Raw genomic sequence first — 19,364 nt, 5'->3', positions numbered from 1 at the left:
TATGATAAGCCATCTTTTGATACCATAATTTTAAAATATTGGCCGGGTACAGTAGCTCATGCCTGTAATCCTAGCATTCTAGGAGGCGAAGGCAGGAGCACTATTTGAGGTCAGGAGTTTGAGACCAGCCTGAGCAAAAGCGATCCTCCATCTCTACAAAAATTAGAAAAACTAGCCAGGTGTGGTGGCATGTACCTGTAGTCTCAGCTACTCAGGAGGCTGAAGCTGGAGGATGGCTTGAGCCCAGGAGTTTGAGGTTGCAGTGAGCTGTGGTGATGCCACTGCACTCTAGCTAGGGTGACAGAACAAGACTCTGTCTCAAAAAAAAAAAAGATTACTCGTGGAATCTTCTGCAATTGGAGTACGTGTGATTTTGATTAAATGCAGTTTCTGCTTATTATTATACACCTCCTCCTCAACCCCTCAACTCCTCCAAAAACTAACAGGAAGGCTTCCCTGGCACTAGCAGATATAAAAATATCCTCTTGAAAAGTTAAGTTTCTTGGCTGACAGAGTTCGAGGTAATCATGACATTCAAGTCGTTTATTTCCATAAGGGAGCAGCCCTAGTAGATCCCGAAATTTTGGTGGTCATGGGCCACACAGACTTTCACCCACATTGTGGAAATTATCCAAGACGTAGAAGTCATAGGAAAATAAACAGGGAGGAAGAATCCAAGTGGTAATTTTTACAGATGTTGATTTTATGTAGTGGAAATTTACAAGCAGTTGTTTTGTAATTTAATATTTGTGGATTTGTTCTTATTCCTTTGTGAAGGCCTAATTCATGTGTGAGGCACCATTGAATACTTTCAAAAGAAAGATTTATTCTCAACCTGAGAGGTTTAGGGATTTCTATCTGAGGACATTATGTGGAAAACAATTTTTGAAAGGAACTTACACATTTTACTTGAAATAAAATGGTTGTGAAAAAATTTTTTTCGAAAGAATTCCATAGTTAAGCCACCTAAATGATGCCCAAGACCAAATTGTGTTGCTATTTGTCATAATGAAATTTCCCCATGCTTTATCAGCAGCACAATAACACTTTAATGTGTTATCATTATTTGACAACTTGATTTCTGATAGTCACTGGGACAGCTGGGATTCTGCTGTCTCAGGGTAAGCTTGATTTTGCTTTTTACTCTCATTTTAAGAGTAATTTCTGCTTATTTGGCACCTTGATTTCTCTTGTCTTAAATTTGACATATGCTTAGGAAACTTTAAAAATAACTAGATGGCAGAAATTGCCTGTTAATTCTTAGTAGTGTTTTGTTTTTGTTTGTTTTTTTAATTTATTTTTTTGAGACAGAGTCTCCCTCTTTTGCGTGGGCTAGAGTGCCATGGCATCAGCCTGGCTCACGGCAACCTCAAACTCCTCGGCTAAAGCAATCCACCTGCTTCAGCCTCCCAAGTAGCTGGGACTACAGGCGCCTGCCACCACGCCTGGCTAATTTTTTCTATTTTTAATAGAGACAGAGTCCCACTCTTGCTCAGGCTGGTCTCAAACTCCTGAGCTAAAGTGATCCTCCCACCTTAGCCTCCCAGAGTGTTAGGATTATAGTAGTGAGCCACCGCACCTGGACTGTTTTTGTTGGGTTTTTTTGTTTTTTGGTGTTTTTTTTTTAAGAGACGGGGTCTTTCTCTGTCACCCAGGCTGGAGTGCGGTGGTGCAATCATAGCTCACTGCAGTCTCGAATTCCTGGGCTCAACTGATCCTCCCACCTCATTCTCTCAAGTAGCTTAGACTACAGGTGCATGCCACCACACCCAGCTGATTTTATTTTTTTGTAGAGATGAGATCTTGCTATATTGCCCAGGCTAATCTCAAACTCTTGGCCTCAAGTTATCTTCCCACCTTGGCCTCCGAAAGTGCTGAGATTACAGGAGTGAGCCACCATGCCTGGCCCAATAGTTTTTAAATATCAAGGTCATATAAAATCATATTGTTAGTGTATGCCTTTTTGTTTTGTTTGAGACACAGTCTTGTTATGTTGCCCTAGGTAGAGTGCTGTGGCATCAGCCTAGCTTACACCAACCTCAAATGCCTGGGCTCAAGTGATCCTTCTTCTTTAGCCCCCTGGGTAGCTGGGACAACAGGTGCACATCACCATGCTCAGCTAATTTTTTCCATTTTTAGTAGAGACAGGGTCTCAGTCTTGCTCAGGCTGGTCTTGAACTCCTGAGCTCAAGAGATCCTCCTCCCTCAGCCTCTCAGAGTGCTAGGATTACAGGCATGAGCCACTGCGCCTGGCCAGTGAGTGCCATTTTTAATCGACTATAATATTAGAATATTTTCTTAACAAATACTAGAGGTCCTTTCTATGCTTGTGTGCTTTATAAATTATATAAACTTAGCTTTACATTTAAATATGGTTTAATTGGCAAAGGCTGAAGAATGTAAATACAACTTTCAATATTATTTTTAGTGTATAGTTCATACAAGTAATTTCATAAATGTATTAGAATCAATTCTACATTTACTTATTTGCATCATATGATGATGGAGGAAGGATGATTGAATAAAATTTTACTTTCCCTTTACATTCAAGAGTTTTAAAATTTGAGGGAAAAGTCACATAGCTGCCATAGTAGTTAGGGCTCTGCCATTTTCTCAGATAAGGTGTAGAAAAATCAGTGTATAGAAAATCACAGTTGACCATTATTAACCAGCAAGGAATAATGGAAGGAAGGAAATTTTATTTTGTCTCTGATGTTTCAGTCATTAAGATCAGGAATTTGGTTATTCTATCAGGAATGTGGAATTCCTAATAGTAGCAGTGAATTGCTAAATTGAATGCAGTAATCTGTACACAATTAGTAAATCTTTTTTTTTTTTTTAACACCTAAATGTAGATAGTGTAACACTACCAGCACTTTCAAGGTTGGTGAAATCAAAGAGGAAAGCAAGGTACCAACCCTCTTTAGTTTTCTTAGTGTTCTGGAATAAAAAATAAGCCAACTATCAAAGACTTATAAAGTAACTATATATTTGTCAGCTTTTGTTGCCTGCAATTTTTGAAAACTGGATTCACCTGAGCTAACATCTATACTTTGGACTTTCATCTGTTACCTAAATACTTAATAAAGTATATCATCTTGGCTAGGGGGAAAAAGGATCAATAATTTATAAGTTTTCAGCTGGGTTCTTCTATCTGGGAAGTTGCTTATCTTTTATCAAGATGGCAAAAGAATTGGGAAGATTTTAATTGAACAGTGAAGAAAGAAGATATTTAGGTAGCTGATCATATTAACTGTATAGCCAGTTGAAGAGATATAACTTGACAAGATTTTTTATCAAAAGGAGTGGGAGATTTTTAGAAATCAATACAAAAACTTTAGACAGCTCAATTAAGGGAAAAATAAAAGCCAAAAGACTTGAACTGGCATTTCATAATAGAAGATATCCAAATAGGTAATAAACATATGAAAGGATACTTTATGCCATTAGTCACCAGGCAATGCAAATTTAAACCTCAGTGAGATATCACCATACACCCACCAGAATGGCTTTTAAAAAAAACTAGAATACCAAGTATTAGGTGAGGATGTGGGGCAACAGGTGATCTCATACACTGTGTGATGAAAGGTATAAATTGTGCAAGCACTTGGAAGACAATTTTGTAGTATCTCCTAAAGCTGAATATAGATGTCTACTCAGACTAGGTGAATATGGAAAATTTGAAGATCCCACAAGTATTGATGATATAGGTCCATTCATTTTAATTAAGCTCTTTAGGTTACAGAGAATAGAAGCCAGCCTGTGTTCCCTTGAGAAATAGGAGAATTGCCCAGGAACCAAGAGTTTAGAATGACCTACCAGCAAGGAAAGGCACAATTGTATTCTTAACTCTTGAGTGCTCTTATTATTAATAAAAGTAAGTAATTCTCTCTTTTATCACCTGACCCTAGCTACAATTAATGTCTTCATCCTATTATTTCTTTTCTCTTTTTTTATAGTTCCTGTTTATTTGAAACTTTTGTTTTCCCATCCTAATTGTAGTTTCTGTTTCCTGGGTTTAGGATGGCCTTTTTTAAAAAATTTTTTATCTTTGGGCTTCTTTTCAGCTTCAGCACCTTCTGCTAACTGCCTTAATCTCTTGGCATTTTGGGAAGTAAAAAAAAAAAAAATTTATTGCCAGATAAATATTCTTAGCTTGTTTGATATTGAGGTATCAACAGAGGAGAAACCAAACTCTATAAAATAATTTAAAGGATCTAGTCTGAGCCAAAGATGTGTCACCATGGCCTGAAGAGCCAGCCTCAAGAAACCTTGAGCAAGTGGTCCCACCATTGTTGGGTTACAGTTTGGTCTTATTCATTTTATTTTATTTTATTTTATTTTATTTTATTTTATTTTATTTTATTTTATTTTATTTTTGAGACAGAGTCTCGCTTTGTTGCCCAGGCTAGAGTGAGTGCCATGGCGTCAGCCTAGCTCACAGCAACCTCAAACTCCTGGCTCAAGCAATCCTCCTGCCTCAGCCTCCCAAGTAGCTGGGACTACAGGCATGCGCCACCATGCCCGGCTAATTTTTTGTATATATATTAGTTGGCCAATTAATTTCTTTCTATTTATAGTAGAGACGGGGTCTTGCTCTTGCTCAGGCTGGTTTTGAACTCCTGACCTCGAGCAATCCGCCCGCCTCGGCCTCCCAGAGAGCTAGGATTACAGGCGTGAGCCACTGCGCCCAGCCGGTCTTATTCATTTTAGGTAGACAGGAATTACACATAAAATCAGAAATCAGTACATGAAAGGTATATACATTACTTTAGCCCCAAAATGGGTTATAGAGGGGTTTAAAGACTTTTTGATTTGTAACTGATTTGATTTGTAACTTCATAAAGATATGAAGCTTTCTCTAAAGGCTTGCAATGTGTTAAGATAAGTAAGTCTGTTAATCAGAGACAAGATATAGTACCAAGTACCAAGACTCAAGTGATCTGTTAAGTGAATTGATGCCCTGGAGGTATGGTTTAACCTTTGTCTTACGTGGCCTTGGGCCTATTAATTATTAATAATTTAGTATCTTTTTTTTTTTCTTGAGACAGGGTCTTACTTTGTTGCCTGAGCTAGGGTATAGTGGTGTCATCATAGCTCATTGCAACCTCATACTCCTGGAATTAAGCAGTCCTCCTGCCTCAGCCTCCCAAGTAGCTGGGGTTACAGGCATGAACCACTGTCCTGACCAATGATTTATTATCTTATCGTTACAACAATAACTGCAGAAGGGAGAGAGCATAACTAAGTTTGACTGACTCTTCTCCTCCTCATGGCCAGCAACTCAGCTTTAGGGTTTTTATGGTATTCCTTGGCCATGAGGGGATCCATACAGTCAACTGGGGAGCTTAAGATTTTTATTTAGTTCACAGAGGGATAAAAAATAACATTAGGGTAGGAATAATAAGAGTAAGTACCAAAGCAAATGAATGTCGTATAGGTTAAAATATATAATCCTAGCTGAAGACAATTCTATCATTTCTCAGTCATATACAAAGTCCATGTACTTGATAGATAAGTTATGGTCAATGTAGGATTACTTCTATCACTATTCAGTTCCTAGCCCTTGTTCTTTACTGTATTACTCCTCTGAACTATAGAGGGATAGAAATAATTAAGCACTTTAATGTGTTATCATTTAATTCTCACAGAGGCTGACTGGGCACCGCAGATCATGCCTGTAATCCTAGCATTTTGGGGAGGCCAAGGCAGGAGGGTTGCTTGAGGTTAAGAGTTTGAGACCAGCCTGAGCAAGAGCGAGACCCCTTCTCTACAAAATACAGAATAATTAGCTGGGAGCATTGGTACTCCTATAGTCCCAGCTACTTGGGAGGCTGATGTGGAAGGATCACTTGAGCCCAGGAGTGTGAGGTTGCAGTGAGCTATGATGACACCACTGCACTCTAGTGGTTGTGATAGAGCAAGACTCTGTCTCAAAAAAAAAAATTCTCACAAAAGCCTTTCATTGTAGGTGTTACCCACATTTTGCATGCAAATGAAATTAAATGGATTGTGAGAACATTGATCAGTAAGTGGTAACATTATTATTCAAGAATAGCAACCTAAAATATTCATAATAACTCCATTTTCTACTTAATTTCAGCTTTTTTCATGGTTGCATAATTAAAAAGTAAAAAACTAGTCAACCTCCTTAAAAAACCCTTTCCCATACAGTTACATAATTCTTATCAAGTCTTGTAAGATTATCCCTACAAATTGTTTTAATATATAAATTTTATTGCCCCCCAGCCCTGGTTTTTAAAGTAATATTTGTTAATTATTTGGGAAGAAAATGTAAAACTACCTTCAGTCTTATAACTCATTTACTCTTTATTTCAGTACATTTCCCTCTTCTGTGTACATTTTCCTCCCAAAACATTATGAGTAGAGAGGATTTCAGGACGTTCTGTCAATCTTTCTCTCCATCTAGGCAACAATTACACTGGCAGAATCTGACCTAAGTATTTTGAAACTCTGTAGTCTGTTGAAGGCTTGAAACTTTCAGGGGAAGACTTGTATGGTAAATTGCTATTAATTTTGGTCAATTTCAGCTCTTAGCACAGTACCATCTACCTATCTCCCACTCCTACCCCAGCCCCATGGTAGGCAGCTGTGCATGTGTTTCTGCACACAGCATGTGGGAGCCAGGGTTAGCACAAAGGACCCTGTCCTTCAAATCACTGGGATCCTTGATTTGATTGCTAATTGCTGCTTTGGGATCACAGAGGTGCAAAGAGTTGGGCAACCATTGTTGCACATACCCCATTGTTGCAAAACCCTCCACTGACTGACGTGATTTCCAGGTGACTTAAAGGGCCAGTGTGCTTTCCCTCACCCCTTAATTGTTCCCCTTTTAGGAGCCACACATTAAAGCCTAGAACATTCATAAACATATGTTGAAAGGGAAAAATACTGTTATGGAAACTGTATTTGAATTCTAGATAATTTTTTGGTAGAATCTGGTGTTTTCAAAATATTATATCGGTAATTAGAGTTTGTGAATGATATCAACTTATTTTTTCTTGTGAAAGAGCAAGTAGGATTAAGAAAAAAGCCACTGCCGGGCATTGTGGCTCACACCTATAACCCCAGCACTTTGGGAGGCCGAAATGAGAGGATCGCTTGAGGCCAGGAGTTTGAGACCAGCCTGAACAACATAGTGAGACCCTATGTCTACAAAAAAATAAAAAACAATAAATTAGGCCGGGCGCTGTGGCTCACGCCTGTAATCCTAGCTCTTGAGAGGCCGAGGCGGGCGGATTGCTCAAGGTCAGGAGTTCAAAACCAGCCTGAGCAAGAGCGAGACCCCGTCTCTACTATAAATAGAAAGAAATTAATTGGCCAACTGATATATATATAAAAAAAAAATTAGCCGGGCATGGTGGCACATGCCTGTAGTCCCAGCTACTCGGGAGGCTGAGGCAGAAGGATCACTCAAGCCCAGGAGTTTGAGGTTGCTGTGAGCTAGGCTGACGCCACGGCACTCACTCTAGCCTGGACAACAAAGTGAGACTCTGTCTAAAAAAAAAAAAAAAACAATAAATTAGCTGGGCATAGTGACACACTTTCGTAGTCCCAGCTACTTGGGAGGCTGAGGCGGATGGCTTGAGCCCAGGAGTTTGAGATTGCAGTGAACTGTGATCATGCCACTGCACTCTTATCTAGCCCAGGCAACAGAACAAGACCCTATCTCAAAAAAAAGGAAAAGAAAAAACCAGCATGCCTCTAAAAGATTTTCCCCAAAATCATACCAATGAGATTTTGAAAGCATGTCACAATTTTTAAGAACATTTAATAATGTATCAGTTGTGACCATTAATTAATTTCTTCCTACTTTGATCATGACTTCCCTTATCCTACTCTATGCTTAAAAAGCAAACTTTGTAGATACAAATGAGTATTACTGCTTTCAAAGTGGACAGCTTGGGAAGTCAAAGTAAATGTGTTAACAACTTTCCACTTTTCAAGGTAGTTTGATGACTTCTCTTTTGGAATTATTTTTGGCACCTATGACAAAGTTGTGAGTTTTCTTGATATCTTTGATGACAGATTTGAGTTTTGAGAGAAATCCAGACTAATTCAGAGCCATGTCATGTGAATAAGAAGGGCAGTCAATCAGTTCAAGCTATCCCTTTAATATAATGAGACTTTTCTTTAATTGTTATTCTAGGACTACCAAAAATTATTTGAGATAGTTCTATTTTCTATCATAAAATTACTCTACTAGGGCTATTCAGGAAATTTCATACTATGGCAGTATCATTGGCATAATTATAGGTATTTCCAGACTGGCTGATAGTTAAACAATGAAGATTAATTTGCGTGTGTGTGCATATATATGTATATTTGTTAAAATGCAAATTATTTGTATTTATAGTTATTGCAGTTACTAGAGTGATGAATCTTCATCATTTAAATTGAATAGCCATTTTAATGATGTTGAGTCTGCCGATCCACGAGCATGGTATGTATTTCCATCTGTTTACATCCTCTGCTATTTTCCTTCCTCAGTGTTTCATAGTTCTCCCTGTAGAGTTCTTTTACCTCCTTGGTTAAGTATATTCCTAGGTACTTTAATTTCTTTGTTGCTATTGTGAAGGGAATTGAGTCTTCGATTTGGTTCTCAATTTGATTGTTGTTGGCGTATATGAATGCCTCTGATTTCTGTGTATTGATTTTGTATCCTGAGACTTTACTAAATTTATTTATCAGTTCCAGGAGTTTCTTGGTTGAATCTTTGGGGTTTTCTAAATATAATATCATATCATCAGCAAACAGTGAAAGTTTGATCTCTTCTGCCCCTATTTGGATACCTTTAATTCCACTTTCCTGTCTGATTGCTGTAGCCAGGACTTCCAGCACTGTGTTGAATAGAAGTGGAGATAGTGGGCAGCCTTGTCTGGTTCCGGTTCTAAGTGGAAATGCTTTCTATTTTTTCCCATTCAGTATGATGTTGGCTATGGGTCTGTCATATATGGCTTGTATCAGTTTTAGATATGTTCCTTCTATGCCTATTTTATTAAGTGTTCGTATCATGAAAGGGTGTTGAATTTTGTCAAAAGCTTTTTCTGCATCTATTGAAAGAATCATGTGGTCTTTGTTTCTGCTTCTGTTTATGTGGTGAATTGCATTTATAGATTTACATATGTTGAACCATCCCTGCATCCCTGGGATGAAGCCCACTTGGTCGTGATGGATTATTTTTTTGATAAGTGTCTAGATTCAGTTAGCTAGGATTTTGTTGAAAATTTTTGCATCTATATTCATTAGGGATATTGGTCTGTAGTTTTCTTTTTTTGTTGCATCCTTTCCTGGTTTTGGTATCAAAGTAATGTTCGCTTCATAAAAGGTGTCAGGGAGGTTTCCGTTCTTCTCGATGTTGTGGAATAGTTTCTACAAGATAGGTATTACTTCTTCTTTGTAAGTGTGGTAAAATTCGGGTGTGAAACCATCTGGACCGGGACTTTTCTTTTTAGGGAGATTTTTAATTGCTGTTTCTATTTCAGCTCTTGAGATTGGTCTGTTCAGGGAATCTATTTCATCCTGGTTGAGCCTAGGGAGGCTGTATGTTTCTAGAAATTTGTCCATTTCCTCCACATTTTCCAGTTTGTGTGCATAACGATTTTTGTAGCATTCATAAATTATATCTTGTATCTCTTTGGCATCAGTTGTGATATCTCCTTTTTTGTTCCTGATGGAGCTTATTAGAGATTTCTCTTTTCTGCTTTTCGTTAGCTTAGCCAGTGGCATGTCAATTTTGTTTATTTTTTCAAAGAACCAACTTTTTGTTTTATTAATCTCCTGAATAGCTTCCCTGTTTTCAATTTCGTTTAGTTCTGATTTGATTTTGTTGATTTCACTTCTTCTGCTGGGTTTGGGGTTGGTCTGTTCTTTTTTCCAGCTCTTTGAGTTGTTTCGTTAGATTGTCTATTTGTGATCTTTTTGACTTTTGGTTATAGGCATTTATGGAGATAAACTTTCCTCTCAGAACTGCTTTAGCTGTGTCCCAGAGGATTTGATAACTTGTCTCTCCATTGTCATTTTGTTCATAGAATTTTTTATTTCCATCTTGATTTCTTCATTTATGAAGTAATCATTTAGTAGGAGGTTGTTTAATTTCCACGTTTTTGTGTAGAAATGTGAGTTTCTGTTAGGGTTGATGTGGGCAAAGGACTTAAACAGAAACTTTTCTAAAGAAGACAGAAGAATGGCCAACAAACATATGAAAAAATGCTCAACATCTCTAATCATCACGGAAATACAAATCAAAACCACAATGAGATATCACTTAACTCCAGAGAGAATGGCCTTTATCAAAAAGTCTCCAAACAATAAATGCTGGCGTGGATGCGGAGAGAGAGGAACACTCCTACACTGCTGGTGGGACTGCAAAGTAGTTCAACCTCTGTGGAAAGCAATATGGAGATACCTTAAAGTGATATAAGTGAATCTACCATTTGATCCAGCAATCCCATTACTGGGCATCTACCCAAAAGATCCAATGACACTCTACGAAAAAGACACCTGCACTCGAATGTTTATAGCAGCACAATTCATAATTGCAAGGCTGTGGAAACAGCCCAAGTGCCCATCAATCCAAGAATGGATTAATAAAATGTGGTGTATGTATACCATGGAGTACTATTCAGCTTTAAGAAACAACAGTGATATAGCACATCTTATATTTTCCTGGTTAGAGCTAGAACCCATACTACTAAATGAAGTATTCCAAGAATGGAAAAACAAGCACCACATATACTCACCAGCAAACTGATATTAACTGAGCAGCACCTAAGTGGACATATAGGTACTACAGTAATAGGTATTAGGCAAGGGGGAGGGGGGCGGGTATATACATACATACATAATGAGTGAGATGTACACCATCTGGGGGATGGTCATGCTGGAAACTCAGACTTGGGGGGGGAGGGGGGAAAGGGTATACTATATGAGTATATACTGTACTAAATGAGTATACTATATTTTCTTTTTCCTGGGAATGATTTATGTAATTTATAATGGAATTTATTTAAATGAAATTTTATTAGCATTAGAAGTAATTTACACTGAACTATCAACCTCCACATTCATTTATTATCCATTACTTAAAATGTGCTGCATCAATTTTGCTATAATGGAGTCATTTGCTATAATGGAGTCATGCCTTTGTTGTAAGGTGATATTACCTATTTTGAAATAGTGGAACTTGAAGAAGTAGACAAGGATAGAAGAAGTTGTATAATGAAGAAATCTTTAATAAGAACTAAATTTTGTAATTAATTGGACTTAGGGAACAATATGCCAATGACTGTGATATGGAAGATGCAAATTTTAAAAATCTTAGTATTTTGCTATTTACTAGATTAATAAAAATCAAACCAGTAAAATATATATTAAAATGCACACTAGTTTTTAAAAAAAAATAAAAGAAATCTTTAGTAAAGCTTTAAATGTTTATTTTTATTCCAAGGTCTTTTAAAAAATCAGCAGTTTTGACTTGCTCTGTTTAAGACTCATTGATATGAGTAAGTAAATGGAGAGGGTAGATTTATTTGGATTTCAATTTCAAACTGTTGCATTTTCAGTATTTTTCAAATAAATGTCCAAAATCTGGTTTTTTTTTGTTTTCTGGGTTTTTTTGAGATAGGATTTCGCTGTGTGCCCCAGCCTGGAGTGCAGTGATCATCATAACTCACGGCAACCTCAAACTCCTGGGCTCAAGCCATCCTCCTGCCTCCACTTCCCAAGTAGCTGGGACTACAGGTGCAAACCACCACGCCTGGCTAATTTTTCTATATCTTGTAGAGATGGGCTCTTTCTGTTGCTCAGGCTGATCTTAAATTCCTAACTTCAAGCAATCCTCCTGTTTTGGCCTCCTGAAGTGCTAGGATTACAGCTGTGAGCCACCGTACCCAGCCCAAAATCTGTTTTTAATTTTATAAAATTTGGATTATAAATTGAAAGGGGTAATGTTATCCTTAAATGGGCAACTCAGATTAATTTCTGTTTAGAAATGAATCATACATAGGTGTATAAGATAAGTAACTTCTGAGATATTTTATTTATCTATTACTGATAGATTCTTCCTATTTTTAATTATAATCCTCTATATTTAAATCTAGTAAGAAAAGAAAAACTTAGTTACCAAACCAGTACAACAGTTAGAATGTAGAAATACATCACTACACTTAGAAAGTTAGCATTATTGTCAAAAAAAGAGAAAGATGGGAACTTAAACCATTTTAGGTAAAAGGATCTAGCACTGTAATAAGTTTTATTTTTTGTCTACTATATGATTGTTGTATTTAGAATTCCCTTTTGGTGTGATTCTGTTATATTGAAACAAGCTTACCTTTTTTTCTTTATCAACTTTATGGGGGTACAATTTATATTCTGGAAATGTGCCTATTTTAATTGTACAGTTGGAATTTTGACAAGTGTAATATATACTCAAAGTTTCTTGTACCTCTTTGTAGTCAAAGCTTGCACCTCATCCTGGTCTGCTATCTTTGATCATAAATTAGTTTTGTCCTTTTTATTAAAAATCCATTAATTTTTTTTTTTTTTTTTTGAGACAGAGTCTGGCTTTGTTGCCCGGGCTACAGTGCCATGGCATCAGCCTAGCTCGCAGCAACCTCAAATTCCTGGGCTCAAACGATCCTACTGCCTCAGCCTCCCGAGTAGCTGGGACTACAGGCATGTGCCACCATGCCCAGCTAATTTTTTCTATATATATTAGTTGGCCAATTAATTTTCAGGCTGGTTTTGAACTCTAGACCTTGAGCAGTCTGCCTGCCTCATCCTCCCAGAGTGCTAGGATTACAGGCATGAGCGACCACACCTGGCCAAAAACCCATTTTCTTGAGGTATAATTTATATACGATAAAGTACATGCTTTGCCCTTTCATTGATAGTTTTTCTGGCACCAAAATACTTATTCTACTTCATCACTAAGACATCACTTTGTGTGTGGAGATGTAGAGTGGTATAAGTCTCGAAGAAGAGTTTGGATTCCATCTAGTCTTAAGTTTATATGTAATTTGTTAGTAAATTCAGTGTTAACATATTGCAGTACTTTTTATAGGTAGAATGTTTTATAACCAAGCATTATTAAAATGTGACAGTTTTACTTTGGTGACCAGTATATGTTGGAAATTTGAATTTTAAAAGGCTATTTTCATATGGGTAAGATTCTAGCGTCTTTGCCAGATGCCCATTTCTTTTTCATGAGCTGCTTTGCTATTTTGGTTGTGAATTTCTCCTCCTCCTATTCTCTTCCTCTTTTCCCTTTTCTTATTTACCAATTCTTTTTGGCTTAGTTTAGAAATGGGATAGAAGATGATGAAAGGTTTTTTGGTTGGTTTGTTTTTTTGAGACAGGATCTTTATTTATTTATTTATTTTTGAGGCAGAGTCTCACTTTGTTGCCCGGGCTACAGTGCCATGGCATCAGCCTAGCTCACAGCAACCTCAAACTCCTGGACTCAGGCAATCCTTCTGCCTCAGCCTCCCAAGTAGCTGGGACTACAGGCATGCGACACCATGCCAGGCTAATTTTTTTTTCTATATATTTTTAGCTGTCCAATTAACTTCTTTCTATTTTTGGTAGAGACAGGGTCTCACTCTTTCTCGGGCTGATCTCGAACTCCTGAGCTCAAAGGATCCCGCCTTGGCCTCCCAGAGTGCTAGGATTACAGGCGTGAGCCACCATGCCCAGACAAGATCTTACTTTATTGTTTGGGGTAGATTGCAGTGGTGTCATCGTGATAACTTGTTGCAACCTCAAATTCCTAGGCTCAAATGATCCTCCTGCCTTGGCCTCCCAAACTGCTAGGATTACAAGTACATGTCATCATGCCCAACTAATTATTTCTCCTTTCCTTTCCCTTTCCCTTTGTTTTTCCTTCCTTTCTTTCCTTTCTTTTTTTTTTAGAGATGGGGTCTGCTGTGTTGCTGAGGCTGGTCTTTAGCTCCTGGCCTCAGCAATACTCTCACTTTGGCCTCCCAAAGTGCTGGGATTACAGATGTGGGGGCAAGTCTGCTAGTACTTTAAGATTGACAGTACTGTGTCTTCAGGAAATTGTTCCTCTTTTTTATTCCTTGCTGCTGTTACTATCATTTCTAATCTATACTATTCTTTTTCCATTACTCTTTTCTTTCCTGTTTTATTTTTCGTTGCATTTGAATAAGCTTATGAAGTATATGATTCTATTTCTTAATAGCTTTTGAGCTCTTAATGGTGCCAAGAACCAAACTTTATGGTGACCATGGGCCCTTAGTGTTGTAACTATCTCATAATGGCCTGGTAGAAGGACCATAGAGTAGGCAGGTAAAGAAGTTTTTGGTATTTTATCATGTGTGTATCTTCTCACTAACATCCTGTGGTCCATATTCTTTGAGAACTCAGTTTCTATTTAGAGGTTTTCAAGATTCTAGATAACCTGAATTTTATATACTACAGCTTAGGGGATGGGGGAAGGGGAGTATGTTTTGGCCAGAGGACTAATATTCTGGGAAGCTGAAGATCCAAAAATTAGTGTAAAATCCTGGATGGCTAAGACACTGAATGTTGTAGCACTTAGCATAATGTGGGCACTTAAAAGCATTTCTTTACTGGATAGAGATAATAAAAATGAAGGATTATCTGAAATAAGAAACACAAAGTAATTCTCATACAAAGGTTAACCCATTCCAATTTGAAAAGATAATAGAACACGAAGGAAGAATTTTGGAATGTTGCTTTAGTTCTTTAACATTAGGCCCTCTGCAACCTTAAATGAATTTGAAGTTAATTTAGCACTTTGTTTTTAAAATCCAACCTCAGTTAATGAGAGCTTGTTTCTTTTTCTTCTTGGTGTTTATCATAATCTTTGCCTCTTGTAGCTATTTTTAAAAATTAATGTGTTCAGAGTCTCCTCGCTTCTTTTTAAATTTTTTTCTTCCTTTTTAAGAATTGCTAGTTTGTTCTTTTGATTTGGTACAATTTCAGAAGCTCAGAGTTGCTGCAGTAGAAAACTTAAGATAAATAAAGTGATGCTGAACTAGAAAAATGCTTTGTACTAATGTTAATATCATTTACATTAAAATGAGAACACAAAATTTTATTTACTAATTAATAAGTATAGAAGCTTGGTGTTCTTATATCTAGAGGAATATTTTCCAGTTAGAATAATATTAGGTAAACCAGCAGCTATGCAGGAAATGTAATGGATTTTCAGTTGAAGTTAGAGCACAGAGGATATAAAATATCAGTGGAAATATTTTCCATAGTACATTGTATATAATTTTGATGTTTCCTATTCCTAATCTTGAAAATCAAGTAATCTAAAACAATTTTTAATTGTTACTATAGGTTTGATGCCCAAAATAATTAAATATTATTTTGCCTCTTAAGTTTACTGACTGGGGTGAAAATTATGCACAGTATAGCTTTTTGCTATTTTGTTTTAAGCACTGACTTCTTAAGTATTAAAAAAAATTAATGTTTGAGAAACCTAGGGTTTCCGCCATTCAAATGAAAGAAAGCCATTAAATATAAGTACCTATCTAAAGCTATTATAGGTATGATAAGCTGTCAAATGATCTAATACAGATGCTTTGATTTTTTTTCACAGAAGCATATTAATTCACTATACCTTAAAAAGTAACAGTAGAAGCAATCAGATCCAAAATACCTGGTGTCAGATACATGGAAGTTATTTTTTCAATGTTCAGTTCCTTTGTCTATGCTATTAGCACTACATTTGTATTAGAGAGGGTGAAATATAAACTTGGTGCTCTGAAGAATGTCAATTCTGTCATAATAAGATCAAAATATTATCTCAGTGCTTCGTCTAATTATACCCCAACATCCAGAAGTCCATTTATCTTCCATGGCATGATGACTTAACAGACTGATAAAATTGGGAACTTACTTTATGCCATGAACTATTGAGATGGCTACAAAAATAAAAAAGATTAACAATCTGCTTCCAGAAAGATCCAAGTCCAGTAGTAATTCTAAAATGTAAACTATTATATTTCAGTGGTAAATGCTATAAATTGTGATATGTTAAGAGTGGTTGAGAATACAGAGACAAAAAGGAAAGGCTTCCTTGAGGCAGTGATATTTGAGCTGTATTGGTACAAGTGATTTATCTGTAGTATTGGAAGTTTTCCTATTATTATTTTTTTACCTTGTCCCATCTATTTTTTAAATCATGGTAAAGTATACATAACATAAAATTTACCATTTTAATTATTAATTGTACAGTTCAGTGCCATTAAGTACTTTCACAATATTGTTTAACCATCACCACCATCCATCTTCAGATCTTCAGAACTTTTTCATCTTTCCCAACTGAAGCTCTGTACCCATTAAATACTAACTCCCCATTCTTCTTCCTCCAGCCCCTGATAACTACTATTGTACTTTCTGTCTCTCCAGGAATTTGACTGCTCTGGATAGTTTTTGTATTTTTAAATGTTCTTTCAGCCTATTACCCCAGCATGTAGTAGGTTTTCAATAAACTTCTAAATTAAATGAAAATTAAGAATTAAAAGGCATTGCTTATTTTAGTGACTTGTCTATATTTCTTGTGTGCACCCATACTGCAAGTTATTGTTATAATTATTCTGTTAATTTATAGGAAACCTTTTGTTTTCTCTTAAGTATTCTCTATTTAAATTTTTTCACATTATACACTTTCTTTTTAGACTGAATCTGGATATGGATCTGAATCCAGCTTGCGGCGACATGGCTCAATGGTATCACTAGTGTCTGGAGCAAGTGGCTATTCTGCTACATCCACGTCTTCATTCAAGGTTAGTGGTAAATGAGTGCTTTAAGATAAGTGAGTTTAATATTGAATGTTTTGGGGTGGGTATGGTGGCTCACGCCTGTAATCCTAGTACTCTGGGAGACCGAGGCGGGCTGATTGCTCGAGGTTAGAGTTCGAAACCAGCCTGAGCAAGAGCGAGACCCCGTCTCTACTATAAATAGAAAGAAATTAATTGGTCAAATAATATATATAGAAAAAAAAATTAGCCGGGCATGTTGGCACATGCCTGTAGTCCCAGCTACTCGGGAGGCTGAGGCAGTAGAATTGCTTGAGCCTAGGAGTTTGAGGTTGTGAGCTAGGCTGACGCCACGGCACTCAATCTAGTATGGGCACCAAAGCGAGGCTGTGTCTCAAAATAAATAAATAAATAAATATTGAATGTTTTGAACAGAACATATTTAGTAGTTTTTTGAAAGAATTTTTGTACAATATAATTTATTTGAAGTTGTTATAGAATAACTTTTAAGGTATAAAATAATGACTCATACAAATATGAAGTGAATACATTCAAAGATTTTTATTTCATTCATTAATTGAGATAAGATATAAATTTAAAAATTGGTTCAAAGGAGAATCTGAAGAAATACTGAAATGGATTTGCTAATATATGCAAAACTGGTCAGTATCCATAGATTAGTAATCAGTGCCTCTGCTCTGGACAAAGTTCATTTGCATCTCTAGCAACAAGAATCACTTACATTACTTGGATTTTTACTAAGAGTTGTAAAATAGCTCAAATATAATGAAAGGAGAAAACTTCTATATGTTCAAATAACACTCTCCCAAGGGTCTGATAGATGACAATCATCATTACTTTGAAAGGACACTGGTAATATTTTCACACATTTCCAAAGTCTTTCACAACTGTTCTTCACAATGTCTAATTTGAAAACATTAAATGGTGCATTAGCAAATTGTCAGTTATTATTGCTTTCTTATTTCGTATAAAAAATAAGGTTATCACTTATAAGTGGCTTATCACTATCAAGCCTCTCGATTAGTCAATTTCAACCTCTTCCTGGGAATATTACATTGAACTTGGCAGATATTCTTAACCCATTTCTTCAGTGATAAAGTACAGACCTTAAAAGGTAATGAAATACTATAGGACCAAATAAAATCTAGTTTTGTTTTACTTGAATTACATCTCTCCTTTTTGTGTTCTGCAGAAAGGCCACAGTTTACGTGAGAAACTGGCTGAAATGGAAACTTTTAGAGACATCCTGTGTAGACAAGTTGATACCCTACAAAAGTTCTTTGATGCCTGTGCTGATGCTGTCTCCAAGGATGAACTTCAAAGGGATAAAGGTTAATTAGGCTATGATCACTATTATTACTTGGAGAATGAATGGATTTAAAGCCTCTTGATATTAAAGTGTAATGTCTTTAAGTGATAAAGGTAATTATAGTCACTTTTGCTGCAAACCACCAGTATAACAGATTTCAGTGTCCATGTAACTTGGGTACTTATATAACACATACTAATTCATTTCTGATCATCCATACCAGATGCCACTGAAGACTTTTAAATGATGCTCTTCATTCCATTAAAAAATGGTATCTGTTATCTTGGTAATATGGATTATTTCATATTACTATGATAAATAATAATAAAATTAAAATAATTAAAAATAAATGTACCCCATGATGAGTTTTAGAGGTGGTAAGTCCTCCAGATCTGGGATCAATCAGTTGATCTTCTCCCTCTCTTCCTTTGTTTCCCTTTCCCTCACTTTTTCTATCTTGTTCCCATTATCTGCCCTTTTTCTCATAGAAGAAAAAAATCAATAACAGAAATGAAAATCATCATTTTATACGCATTTAGTAATAGTTTTTAGTGAGTTTTTATTTAAATGAGAGTAGTTATGACCTTCAATTCACTTTTAACATTAGGTTTAAAGTTAATTTTCCTTTGTTAGTGCTAAAGATACTGTGGATATCAACATCTATTCTTCAGTTTTTCTCTTAATTTACTTTAAAGGCAAAAATGAACTACTCTAGCAGTATTAATAAATAGCACTAAATTCATTTAGGTTGCTTTACATTGTTTCACTTCTTGGTCTTAATAAATGTGTTTGATTTACACTCAGATTCTTTTCATCTTCTCTTTGTTCCTTTTTTCTGCCTTCTTTTGGATTAAGTATTTTTTATAATTTTATCTTCTTTGTTGGCTTTTTACATATAACTTTTTATTTTGTTGCCTTAGTGGCTATGTTAGGGCTTATAGTTTCCATATTTAACTTACCACAGTCTACATTCAAGTAATATTATATCACTTCATGTGTAGTATCAGAACCTTTCTGAGAATATATTTCCAATTCACCTTCTACTGAGGCAGGACTATTCTGAGTTCTCCAACCAATACCCTGTGAATTATGAAGTTTTCCAGTCTGCACTGTGGGAGCAGGTACTTTCCCCTGCCCCCATGTAAGCTTTCGATCCTGTTCCCTGGAATCCTTTCAGAAGGTTCTTTTCCTGACCTTTATCGTTTCCTTACTTGCATGTGCTGTCAGTACTCTGCTGAATACTAAAGGGGGACCTTGTG

The 19,364-nt window shown here is 36.3% G+C and overlaps 1 protein-coding gene across 3 annotated transcripts in view; it reads left to right on the top strand.

Moving 5' to 3' along the window:
* CERT1 (ceramide transporter 1) overlaps window positions 1-19,364 on the top strand; it is a 121,336-nt gene that overhangs the window by 51,852 nt on the left and 50,120 nt on the right. For all 3 annotated transcript variants that reach the window (XM_076008124.1, XM_012783856.3, XM_012783845.3), the window contains exons 4-5: window positions 16,695-16,802; window positions 17,989-18,127. In XM_076008124.1, coding sequence (XP_075864239.1) covers window positions 16,695-16,802; window positions 17,989-18,127 — 247 coding nt within the window. The remainder of the gene's footprint in view (window positions 1-16,694; window positions 16,803-17,988; window positions 18,128-19,364) is intronic.

The sequence above is a fragment of the Microcebus murinus genome, chromosome 11, assembly GCF_040939455.1.
Source record: "Microcebus murinus isolate Inina chromosome 11, M.murinus_Inina_mat1.0, whole genome shotgun sequence".
NCBI lineage: Eukaryota > Metazoa > Chordata > Mammalia > Primates > Cheirogaleidae > Microcebus > Microcebus murinus.
The sequence above is the reverse complement of the archived record's forward strand: the minus strand, read 5'-3'. Positions and strand labels throughout refer to the sequence as shown.